We start from the raw sequence: 13318 nt of genomic DNA, 5'->3' as shown, positions 1-13318 counted from the left end.
AGCACACAAACATGCCAAATATAAAAAATAAATGGACAATGTAAAATATTATTTTTGTGTACATAAAGATAAAAATCCGGCTTGTCGTGTAGATGATCTGCTCGCGCGCTTTAAACTCACGCAGGAGCAGATGCGTTTCCTCTCTAGAGATGCGTCCAGTCTTTGCTCTTGCAAATTCCACCGTGTAAGTAGTGAATCCTCCATGGCGCGAACGCAACTGGCTCTTAAAGGGAATGAGAGATGAGACTCTGATTGGTTTACTGCACGTTACGCCCAAAAAAACACCCATTACTCATTAAGAGAATCGGGACAACCCGTTTAGACCATGCGCCCGGGCGCGCCGACCGTTTTCCCGTCGTTAAATTAGCAAAAGTGGATTCGGACACGCCCTGAGTGCACCTGCGCGTTGCGCTTTAAACCATGCGCTTAGATCTTGAAAATAGGGCCCTTTATATTTCATTCTTCAGTGTAGGCCTATACTTCAATTATATTTATATAATTTTTTAATGGTATTTGGTCTCATATTTTAGTTTTATCGATACTTCACTTGAGTTTTATTTGATACTTTTCCCTTATATTCTATATTTTAGTTTTAATGTTTTGTCACAGTCCGATTTGACAGATTTGCTAGTTGTATGCCTGTATAAATGTGTGACGAATAAAAATCTTGAATCTTTTACTTTTTGAACCCTTCCATTTAACCACAGCTCTGTTCAGTTATTCACCGTCCTTTTTTCACAATCCTGTCATTTTCTCTCTTTGAATAACCTGTTTCACACTGAAAATCATCTATTAAAATAACTAAAGTAAAATTTGGGTTGCAAACAATGTTTCATCACTAGCAATTCACTCATTTTCAGAAATTCCTTGACTGCTCAAAGAAATGATTCATGTCAGTTTATGTGTGTTTTTACATGTTTATTTTAGCTCATTTTATTCTGGACTATAAAAGTCCTTGAGTTATTAGACCATGTTCTCGCGTGAGATTGAATAGCTCACTCACGCATTAAACATGGTGTTGCATGTCCATGTTTTATATGAGAGTCAAATGTATTACCATTATATGATTTACTGATATGTTAGTATTCTGATTTTTTTGTAACGTTGAAAGGTTTTTGAAGTCCCTTGCTCTGCCGATGGTAGCTGTTGATCTATGTGAGATTACATTTTGCATTTGAATTTTGATGAAGATGTATTTGGGGTGACTCAAACTGGGTCGTTCTGACTGATTAAGAGAATAAAACTTGTTGAAGTCAGTCTTAAAATAAACTCCAAAGCAGAACCACAAGCTCCCAGATACAGTATATTATTATTTTAAACATCGTCTTATAGTCTTTTTCTGACACATATATTTTATTAGCTCATTAGCACATTTAGAACCCAAAAAGATTTTTATTTTCAAGAATTGCATGTCACGAGAAGCCCATTACACAAGGATCTAACAGTATATTGCTTCAGATTGGAAGATTTGTATTTGTATTTAGATTTGTATTCTGTATTGAGCCTGTTGCAGTAGCCTCAATGAAGTGAGGTCTGTTATTTACATTTCAACCACAAATACTGTATTTTTGTGCCTGTTTTATCTTATTTATGTCATTTTATGCAAATAAACCACACAAATATATTTTTATCTATTTATCTTGGACAAACATATCAAAATGTGATACAATATGATACAAAGCATTTTAAAGCATGTAACATTTCCATCATATTGCTGTATTCTTGCGTAGGCGTAAGCTCATAAGTAAGTAGTGTGAAGAACTTTTCTTCTATATTAACATGAGCAGATGAGTTAAACTAATTGAGGTGTCAAGAGGATTATTTATACCCTTCAATAACAATACATACGTTTGCTCGTCTATTTTCTGTTACAACCAGTCAACATGGACATATGGTTGAATCACCGAATCCGAACATGCAAGTGTTAACATGTTGACCTCACGCTGAAAGATCTCCTATTAGCCAGAAACGAAAACATCTTTCCAGTGATTGTTTACATTCCTTCTTATCATCTCTTGTGCTTCAACTCTAAGCTCAACATGAGTTTGGTTTGACAGGGTACATGTGCCCAGTAATAAGATGGTTCACAGCGTTGAATGGTTCAGTTGGTGATGAGAGCTTCAGCTAAATGTGTCCCCACTGACAAACTAGACAGCTGTACGAAACATGCACCTTGTCAGCAATGTTTTAGCCCTGCTGAGCTATGGTTGTTCACCGGCTTTGCGTTTTTCAACCCAATCTACAGCTTTCGCTCTCTGTTGTGTGACCCTTTGGGATGCTGAACTATGAACCTTGAACTGTTGGCTACACCTGATGGCCAAAACAGCCGTGGACCAATCGGACGTAAAGTAGTCTATTTAAAACGCTGCCTTGTAAAACTTTAAAAGCGTGTTAGTGCTTAATTATCTGTAACAATTTGAGATTGCTTGTTCCTTTTGTATTGAGCCTATAGGGTGACCACCATCCAACAAACCAAATGTGGGACAGGTAATCCGTTTGTGTGGGACAATGTGGGACACCATTGAAAAGCGCGAAACTGTGATAAAATAACGGAATGAAAACATTTGTATATAATTTTTTGCTTATAAAAATAATTTGTTATTTAGTCCATTCCAACTACAACATAATTGAGACATATATCAAATGGTATATAACATAAAACAATTTTAATGGCGATTTCAATTTAAGGGTCACTGTCTCTTTAAATTTTGACGCAAACAAGTGGCTCATGTGTGTTTTGGGTTAAAGAACGTGTTTCTTAATGTGACTACTAAAAACCACTAGACTGATGAAAATGCGGGACATTTTCTCAATATGCGACGTGCGGGACCAGGGGTGAAAATGCTGTGCGGTACAAAGCAAAGCGGGACGGTTGGTTACCCTAATTGAGCCATATGGAAAAACAGCCAGTTAATAGAAATTAATAATGCAGTTATTTAATAAAGCAAAACTAACAAGTCAATTCAATTATCTCTACATCTATCCGTATTTGTTTTATTTCCCTTGTGCAATGAGATGTTTGTTTCTCTTTGTGTTGCCCGTATTAACATGGTTTGTGTCCGAAAGCATAAAATATGCTTTAAACCTGTTATAACCCCCAAAGGGAGGGTTACGGCGAGTGCTGTTGTCTGCAGTGAAGGTTAGAAGACAGCATTACGTTCAGCCATTACCATATATTTCAGAGTAAGAAAGATTCACAATGGCACTGAGCTCTGGTTTAGACCCGAGGCTCAATCTGCTGTGTTTAGCACATCTGACTCTCTGTCGATGATAGGCATGGGCTTTTGTCTCCCCAACAACAGCAGCCTTGAAGTTGGCCCCTGGCAGCCCTGGGGACCGGCCCTGCCACTCTTTCCCTCCAGCTTGGGACGCTCCCCAAGGCATCACAGATTCTCGGTAGGGGTCGATGTTCTATAAATAAGAGAGACATCTTTGGAGCACACACTCAGCTCAGCTTAGGTGCTGTAAATCAAGAGAAAGCTGTGTGGGTGTTTCTCTGTGACATTATGGCTTGGGTCACCTCTGATGTCACTATTGGAAGAATAGAGGGTTGTATACAATGATAAAAACAAGAGCTAAACAGGAGGTGAGGAGAGACGTTTAACGTATAATCATGAGAAATAGCCACATTTTACCTAAAAAAAAACTGTTTTAATTAAATAAAAGAAACTTTTTTGACAGACTGGAGAAAGTACCTGGCCTGACTGTGCAAAACTTGCTGCCGTGATGCTAAGATGCTCTGGGTGGTTGCCAGGGTGTTGCTATGTAGAATGCTGGTGCTAAGGTGATCTGAGGTTCTGCGGTTGCTATAGTGTTTACACTGTTAAAAATTGTGATCAATTCATGGCAACATATAAAGAGTTCATTTGCAAAAATAGATAACTCAGATTTTTAAATTGATGTGCACTGAATATCACTCAAACTGCTGTTGAGTTGTTTTTATTAAAGCTGTAGTCTGGAAGTTTGGCTTCTTTGTTGCCATCTCAGTTTGAAACATAAAATTGCAGTTATAGGCGGAGTTATTTTCTTTACGTGGGTTGTGCTTTGGCACTGCTGCACTGCGCGGATGAATCTGAGCTCTGTGCTTATACTGACTACTGCTCACCGCATCAGAGCAGCGCCAGCGTATCTGTAAATCAACGTGACAGTAACAGATGACCAGATACAACGCAAAATGTTTAAAACATCACTAATATTGAATCAATTGTACCGTTGGTTATCTCTTCGCGTCTGATGTAGACAAAAACTCTAAATAACATGGAAAATACCGCCTACCTTACGTCCTACATGTAATATATCTGAAACATGTCATCTGAACACATACCTATCTGCCGCTTTTTTCTGACTAAATGAAACAAAGAATTTACCAAATAAATCACAATAGTGACGTCTTACCTGTTAATGCAATCCTTTTAGATGTCGGAGCCAACTCTCAAAATCCCTGTCAATAGGTATATCAACTTTTGCTTTTAGACGAAGCTGTCACTTTAGCTCTCCTGAGCACGATGTTACTTTGTTATTAACAACAAGTGATTCCCCAGATGTATTCAGCGTCAGAACATAATAAATTGATATGTTTACATGACATTCCCCAGATGATCGCTTTTAAACACAGCCATCTATGATGATGATTCTAAGCTACTTTTATAAGAATGAACAAAACTCTGTCACCCGCAGTACATAGTGCCGCTGCAGCGCCATCCACACACAAGTGATAAACTAGCCGGTTCCTCTCCTTTGCATTTATGGATGTGATGTAATGACGCAAAGAGGTAATCCCCCAAATTGAAATTTCCTGCATGGGGCGACCCGACAGCGCAAATTATAAATCATTATTATAAGATTACCGTTGTGAATCAAAGTAAGATAAGACAATCGTTTTGAACACTGATTTGTCTATGTATTTACTCAATAATTGATTTCTGATTATTTTCATCACAAAATTATCGTGGATTGTAGCTTTAAGTAATAATAATAATAAAATACAGCTATAACACAATAAAACACAACAATAATACAAATATGATAACTTAATAAAAACATAATTTTTGAACATAAACAAAAATGTTTTTACTTCAATAAAATATGTTCAGCAGTTTAAACTTGTTTTAGTTAAAGCAACGTATCACTAGACAAAATGTAATATAGCATGTTAAAATGACTTTTAAAAAAAACTATTTGATTGTGCTTAAAAATTTAAAGCAGCAACAAATATTTGTTCAGTGTACGTGGGAGCAGTACATATGTTTAACAAATGTTTTCTGGACTTGAAAAATGTATCCTTACTTCCTCAACGCTGGTACATTGCACATATTTATTTGCAGCTGGTGTTATAATCACACCTTGTATCTCAATGACCCTCTTCCCTTATTCACATGCAGACTCTCTAGCTCTCGGGCAGAAGGAAGCTGAATTCTTCACATGGGAGGAAGTGTGTATTGGGGCAATTGAGAGCCTGCTGAGGGTAATTCTCGGCAGAGTTTCTCTGCACAGCGGACCGTGAGCGTTTGTGTCTCTCAGTGGGATGAGTCTGGTCTCTTTGCGTCGTTGCTTTTTACATAAAGCTCGTTGAGAGGTACACAACATGTGGGCCTAATGGTGAAAGCTGGCACAGGCTTAATTGGCACAACTGTGGTACGCGGTCCCTCTGTGCTTTTGTTGGAGCTCAACAAGCTCATGTTGCTTAAATGTAGGCTGCCCCATTGTTTTGTGACTATGTATAAAGTTTTACTTTTAGATGTATACACTATAGTATACAGTATATATGTAGATATGTATGTCAATATAAAGATGTGTGTGTTATATTCATGCATACATTAAACACACACACAAATATATGGCCAAAATGTGTGCCCAACAGAATAAATATTAGACAGAATATTAATTATTTCTTTCTTTTATCACACTCCCTTTCATACATCTCTCTCCCACTCATCTCTTTCTGCCCACCAGTGTTTATCCATTCTGTCAGAGTGGGTTTATTCTTTGGGTCCCAGCTTGGTGTGACAATGTTGTAAGTCCCCCTGGCCAATCCTCCATGTTGTAAACAGGCTTTAGGAATGTTCCAACCCTCCCCGGTTCTGGATTAGTCTCTGCCCAGCCTGCCTTCATCTTGCGTTTTACCCCTGAGCAGTTTTTGTCCAGCATGGACAACCTGAGAGAGGCAAGAGATAAAACAGTAGTGCCACTCTCATAGCAACCAGAGCGTTCCAGCACAGAAACACCACTGGAGCAGATCCTGGAGCGAGAGAGAGAGAGAGGGAGAGAAACGCAGAGAGTTCACACTCTGATTCTGCAGGAGCCCAATGAAGAAAGTTGCCTGAAGCATTTGTTTTTATTGTATATTGTATAAGTGCATGTGAGTTCACTATGAGGAATTAAATGAAGATAAATATTAAGAAGTTTTCATAGTAAGGCTAATATTGTATGTTTATTTATATTTAACACATTGCTTGAACAGTACTTTAAAGATCTTAAATCATTTATTTTCACCTATATGACTTTTTCGGTGGAGCACAAAAGAAGATATTTTGAGAAATGTTTTTGTGTCCATACAATGGAAGTAAACGGGGTTCAATGTTGTTTGGTTTAAGAAATTCATACAGGTTTGGAATGACATAAGGGTGAATACATGTTGAAAAAATCATTTTTGGGTTAACTATCCCTGAAACAGATTTTTTTTTCAAATAAAAAAAAAGTTATATTTTAGGCTTAAATTGAGCACAATATCATTTGCAATTTTTCTTCTCAATTTATTTGATCCTATTCTAGTTTGGCATTGTGACATTAGGGTAAAAAACACTGATAAGTTATTTTACTTTTAATAGTTTCAGGATTCTTTTTTGAATCCTGGCACAGAAGAGAGCACATTTACTACCATTACTACCATTTGAATATAAACAATGCTAATAGTCTTGATAATGAAATGTTCCTAATATATTGTGTGCTTTTCTGAGATCATCAAAATTGCACTCTTAATGTAGGGGTAAATCTGTATGGACAATCAGTTGCTGTTCAAATCTGAAAGTACATACTGCATTAACTTTTAATTTAATGCGAAAAATGCATCTAATGCATTTCATTCAAAGTTTGAATCTGGCTGACATTTAATCATAGCGCACACAGCATGGCGTTGAATTTGAATTTCCATTCCCAGATCATCCTCTAATCCCCACCTGCATAAGTGCAATAAGCTACGAGTTGATAACATTGATTCCCCACTGTCTTTTTGACACCTCCTACACCAAAACCAAGAGCAGAAGCCATGTTGTGTTTTACTAATTTGCATTTTAGTCAATATGCAATGCCATCAAATGAGTTACCCTTTGCATATTTAACAGCATTTCTGTAGCCTGTCCCCGATTAAGACGCTCGGCGCGTTTAGCCATTGTACGCCGTTATCCGACACAGACGATAATGAGCATCCAGATATATAAACAAGCATATTGTGAGTCCACTTAAACGCATGCAAACAGCTCATTTAAACTCAAAGGCAATGTGTATGCAAAGACAGCCAAGAGAGGGAAAAATGACCGTTCTGATGAGATAGCCGGTGTCAAACCAGACTTCTCAGGACGCTGCAATAGCCAAAGACTGCATGTCAGAGCATATTTCCCCAATGCTGCTGGCCGATGAGGACCGTAATTGCTGTCACCTCCCTCCCGTATCCGGCTGCAGACTGTGGGAATTGGAAGAGTCATTTCATCTCCAGGGAAACGAAATGATGGGCGCTCCAATTTTACAACACAAGTTGAAGGGAAAAGCAGGACGCCGAGTGTATCATTAGCAAGCCCCTAGAACAATTTCTGAACTAAATTACTAGCCAACCTGCGCAGGTCTTCTTCAAGACTAACATCAGAGAGCATACGTAGAAGAAATCAACAAAGCTTTCTCATGCCGAACAATCACTAATAGTGAAAAGCGCCTCTAACTGTCTAGCATCACCTTCGAGAGCAAACTTAAGCAATTTTTCAAAAGCAGCCAATTAGCAGTCATCGCTGAAAGAAGCTTGCGCGCGAGGCGACCTTACGAGGTTTCCGTGCCAAGAGTGAATGTGGCCATATTATATAATTAGCTCTCGAAACCAGTTGTCTCTTTGAAAGCCGGACTTGCTAACACACAAGGGGTTAATGTCAGATTTTCTCCGTGTCTACAGTGTCGCATTCTACATATGATGGAAACAGAAGGGGCTCTGTCGTCTGATACGCACCAATTTTTGTCCTTTTCAGGGTGGGAGAGGGGAACAGAGGGACCTTCTCGCTTCACGGAGCTACAATTAAGGGGGCCTCGAACAGAGGGGCTCCAAGACAATGAGAGAGAGAGCAAGAGCGAGAGCGAGTGACAGACAGATAGGCAGAGGTAGAGAAAGTGGAATATTAATGCATTGGAGAGCAACAGGAAATTGGGCGTCTAAATGTGTGCCGGTCTCCCGTGGGATGATTAGCAGAGGCCAATCTCATTCAGAAGCAGATCAATGTGATATATTGTCATTTTCCAGCCGCACCCTCTAAATCAATGAATCTATAATCTATATGAACCATGCAGCTTGAGGTAACAGCGATGTGTTTCTGTTTATGCATTTGAGACAAAGCATTTGTCTGACATGAATTTGAAATGAATTTCCTTGGCAAAACAGAATGTGGAAATCACACCCTTCGTCGCCGGCCTCTGATTTGATCATAATGCTGTTTCACGGTCAGGCCGCTGCTGTTTTTGTGTATAATCAAGTAAATTGGTCCCCCATTAAAGGGCGGCAAATAAAAACGTTTTTGACAGGTTTTTTGTTTCCTTTTGTACATGTCGAGCATTTACACTACCGTCAATCTTTTTTTTGCATTATTCCTATTTGTCACATGCAACACTCTCTGCTTCGGGCGTACGAGGGAGTTGGATGCTTTTCCATTACATAAGGGCTTGGTGTATTGCTTTTCGCATTAAATGTCATTTGGCCTCAGCGTTCTGTCAGTCTCCATGGCGATCACAGCGTGATGGGCAGTCGATATTTTGCTATTGGGATTTTGACCTGACCAGATGTAGGACAAATGTATGATGCTGGTTGGTGTGTTGTGGTGAAACTGTATGTCATCATCAGTTGTGAATGTCACCATGATGTGACATATCTGATCAACACTGTTTATATGCTGATTTATGTATTTTTAGCTGTTCTAATATTGGAGGTTCGTTAGGATTCCATCAAAACCACCAGAGATTAAAATGACAACTCATTATTATTCTCATGATGAATTTTTTTTTTACAAAAACAAACAATCCAGTGACCAGTTTGTTGTTCAAGTTGGCTAATTTTGTATGAATTCATACGATGTGAATCATTCAAAAATGTACGATTAGTAAAAAACTGAAACCTCAAAACGAAACTACAATGAAGCAAAACCAAATCATACTATAATGTACAAATTACGAATAAGCCAACTTGTAAAATGTTGAAATAATGTGTGTAGGTCTAATGTATGCAGGTTTAATAGACCAAATGCACTTTCGGTTAAATTTTTGTTTAAATATTACATATATAATTAAATCTTAAAGATACTCGTTTAACATTGTGATTCGGTTATAAATGTTCTGTTGGTTTTATTCTGTTCAAAACGTTTGTGTAGTGTTAAAATACTGAAACGGGAATTTCTTCTGGACCAGCATCGTTTACGTTTTCCGAAGTGGTCTATAAAAATTACGCGGACACTGTTTTTCACCCACCGTTTCAATTGTTTTTAATTAAAACCTACTTTTATAATGTTAATGCTAAATCTAGTATAATATAATTTTAGATTTCAGTTTCTGGTTTGTTGTAAAGGAAGGGCTGTTTAACCTTATGGATGGGGCCATAGGGATACATAAAACAAAAATGTGTGGAGAACAATATGACATTTTTAATAGGGATATGAGTGTTTAAATGTAAAAATAATGTTATTATTAGTCTGTTGTTTTTCTCTGTAAAAGTGAATATGTATGACATGTGTTGGTTGGGATGTGTTGAGCTTTAAATGCGCAGTGTCAGATGGCTTGGCCCTGGTTCAGTGCGAGTTGTCAGGTGTTGGTGGTGTGGCTGATCAGGGTAATAAATCACGTTTGGCTGGCTCGGACTCAAGCGGCTGTATGGTGGATGGGCTAATTACTTATAGTCCTATAGCGTTTCCAAAGCGCTTTCTTCTGTCACTGCTGATTGCTGAACACTCATATGATGTCTGATATGTTACCACCCAGGCGCAGTTTTTACCCCGGCCGGGCTTAATGGAAAAACATTTCGAGTCGTTTTTGCGGTCACCTTATCGAGGGGTTAAGTTAATTTCTAATGATAAAGGCTCTGGATTTGCTGTATATGATGATGTCTTTCAATTGCCTGTGGAAATTAGTTGATGTGTCGGGATTGCTTGAGGCACTGTGACATCCTTTTCTTTGTAATTTATCTTCTTTGGGGGAAACAAAGGATCAATAAACAAACCAAAACAAAGAAGGCAATAAAACACACCTGTGCCTTTCCAAATTTGTGTAAAACTGCTTGTGTGACGTGTAAAGCAGTTGTTAAATAACATGATTGCAGAATGTCTTGTTAGTTTTTACGAATTCTACAGTAATCTGTCATCTCCACCAATGTTCTCCGAATTCCCACTTCTGCAGTACTCCTGCGAACGTTGCTTAATGGCATCGTTAAGACGTGATGATATGATGTCGCCATAACTCTCAGATTAATGTGATTATTCAGCTAAATTCACAGACTGCACACTTGCCCTGACAGTTCCAGCTGATGTTTTATGGTAGTGGGAGCATGCTGCATCAGTCATAAGAGAGATGAAATGTATTTAGGGAAAAACGGAATCATGTTTTATTCAATTACACGCTGAAGCTCAATTAATCAGTTTCTGCAATTAAGTTAAACTTGCTCATGCATCATACATGAGGACAATATCAAGGGTAGTCGCTCCAGAAGTTCCCCGTGTACTCCAGCGTGAACATAATGGAGGAAAATATATCACATTAAGAAAATTAAGATAAATACAAGCCCTAAATTATGGATGTAGAGCCTTCCATCTTGAAATGAACATAAAATGCAATTTGTCGGTTAATATTTCAGCAAATACATTCTCATTATGGCTGGGGAAAAGCCAGAAATGCAAGCCAGAAATGCAAAGAGCGTACTGCAGTGAATACAAAACATGTCTTTTTTCCCTGTTTAGTGATTTGTTGATGTTATTTACCAGGGCTGAATTCACTGCCATCATCCGCCATCATTACCTGCTGCAGTCAGAGGTTCTTTTCTGTCACGTCTCATTGTCTGATCCTCATTCAACACTGCTATACCACTTATATTGCTTTTCACTTCTCTATCTATCTATCTGTCTGTCTATCTGCCTGTCTGTCCATCTATTCAACTAGTAACGTTAGTCCATTTATGTGTCATCCATCCATCCAAATCAATTTTTGTGATTTATTTATGAAAATATTTATATAAATATTTATGATTTGTAGCATAGACGGCTTTACTTTTTTATAATATAACCACACTTTTTATAGTAAAAAACCTTATTTTTATTGATTGCTAAATTAATAACTCAAACTTAGTAAACTCAAAATCTCCAAATTCATTAAAGTAACTTAACTATAAACAATGTAGTGCGTGCAATCAAGCGACTGGCCCTTTAAGAGCGCAGTTACCCCAGTGTGTGTGGGTAACTGCTGAAGGTGGTCAGTGGTAGGGGGTGGGCCAGAGCCACGAGACAGCCGCCCGTAGACACCAGTAGTAAATTCGTTCATTCACGAGAGAAGTGAAGAGCGCGAGGAGACGGGAGAGATGGAAATCATCTGAATCTTTCACTTAACCGCGGATGTTCTCACACACAGAGGAAAAGAGAGAGAAGAAACGCTGAAATCACCCTGGAATGAATTAAGTAAGATGTAAGACTGTGAGCGTTTGTTACATAGACTCTATCGATACGATCGGAGCTCGAGCACAACACACAGCGCGTGCACCAGAATATGGAATATCACCGATGCTCACATTTATCCCGTTGAGGAAACAGTTTTTATCTGCTTTTGGTTTAGTTTTTTGAAGTTCATCAATGTGACTTTCCTGCTCGGGATTGTAGCGCTTTTTTTGGTGATTCAGTAACATCAGTTTGTCCGTAAAAAGGCGATTGAAGTGTAACGGGACTTCCAAGGGTGATGGAGTTTCGCAGGACTTTAAATGCTCTCTTCACTGCGTTCACGTTCATCTGTTTGTCTCAAGGTAAGATGGATGACCGTACGATATATCAATTAGTCATATTGAGATCACAATCTTTATGAAAGTTGTGTTTTGGCGTTTCTAAACTTAAATGTCTCTTAATTGTCTCCTGTAGGATGTTTTTGTTAATGCGCGCATCCTTTAGAGATAACTGGAGAGTTGTACACACTAGGATCAACAGAGTTGTAAATTGCATTTGCATTTTTATATTACATGTATTTAATTCACATGCATTGGCTTAAGTGATATTCATGAAGGACTCCTTGAGCTGTGATTGAATTACTCATTAGTCATGGTTTTATTATGGTAAAAGTGCAACCATGTTTTTTTTAGAAGATTGATTAACATTTGTAATTCCACAGTTTTACTTTGAATAACAAGGTTAAAATATAGTTCATAGTGATATTTATAGTAGTATTAATATAAAGAAACGTGGGTTCTGTAGTAACCATGGTTAATGTGTGGGTACTTGTGTTGTTATGCATACATTGAATATATTTATTGATTTACCCTCAATACATTGTGTATGAATTAGAAAGCTGTTGACAGTTTACTGTGCTATAGTGACAATTTACAGTTCATGTTTTTACTGTAGATGATCAACCCATGAAATCAAATGGGTTCTTTTAAAGACAATTATTTAAACATTATCAATGATAGTACGGTACAACAGTTTTACAGTAACTTCCAGAATACCTGTTGGGCAAACCCAAATTTTCTTTACAGTGAACCCTCTACTCTCTCTGTAGCTTCAGACTGGCGTTGCCCAGATTTTATCATGTTTAGATCAGCCCTGGCTGTGCTGCCCAGCAGAAGCTTATTTTTATGAGGCAATAAACATTGCCTCTGAGATCTGTTTCCCAATATAACAGGCGACGAAATCGGCCATCGAATCAAGGGCAGTGCAGTCCTAGACGAGAAATAAAATGACACGCCAGTCTTTTATTTGACCAGATCTATATTTGCCACCAGTCTCATTTGTATTGTCAATAATACTGTATCCGCTTCTGTTTTACGGGCACGTGTGGTCAAACTGAGACCTGAGTTCAAAATAGTGAATTGGTTTTGAGGTTGGATTTTAAC

The 13318-nt window shown here is 38.1% G+C and overlaps 1 protein-coding gene across 3 annotated transcripts in view; it reads left to right on the top strand.

The window, feature by feature from the left end:
* The window catches only part of robo3 (roundabout, axon guidance receptor, homolog 3 (Drosophila)), a 123238-nt gene that overhangs the window by 45827 nt on the left and 64093 nt on the right, over positions 1-13318 (top strand). Inside the window, exon 1 of one of the 3 annotated variants that reach the window (XM_057321165.1) lies at positions 11703-12238. The exons of the other annotated variants lie outside the window; for them this stretch is intronic. Coding sequence (XP_057177148.1) covers positions 12175-12238 — 64 coding nt within the window. The 5' untranslated portion in view covers positions 11703-12174. Of the gene's footprint in view, positions 1-11702; positions 12239-13318 lie in introns of those variants that run through there. 3 annotated transcript variants of the gene reach the window in all.

Source organism: Triplophysa rosa, linkage group LG22 (genome assembly GCF_024868665.1).
Source record: "Triplophysa rosa linkage group LG22, Trosa_1v2, whole genome shotgun sequence".
Classification (NCBI taxonomy): domain Eukaryota; kingdom Metazoa; phylum Chordata; class Actinopteri; order Cypriniformes; family Nemacheilidae; genus Triplophysa; species Triplophysa rosa.
The sequence above is the reverse complement of the archived record's forward strand: the minus strand, read 5'-3'. Positions and strand labels throughout refer to the sequence as shown.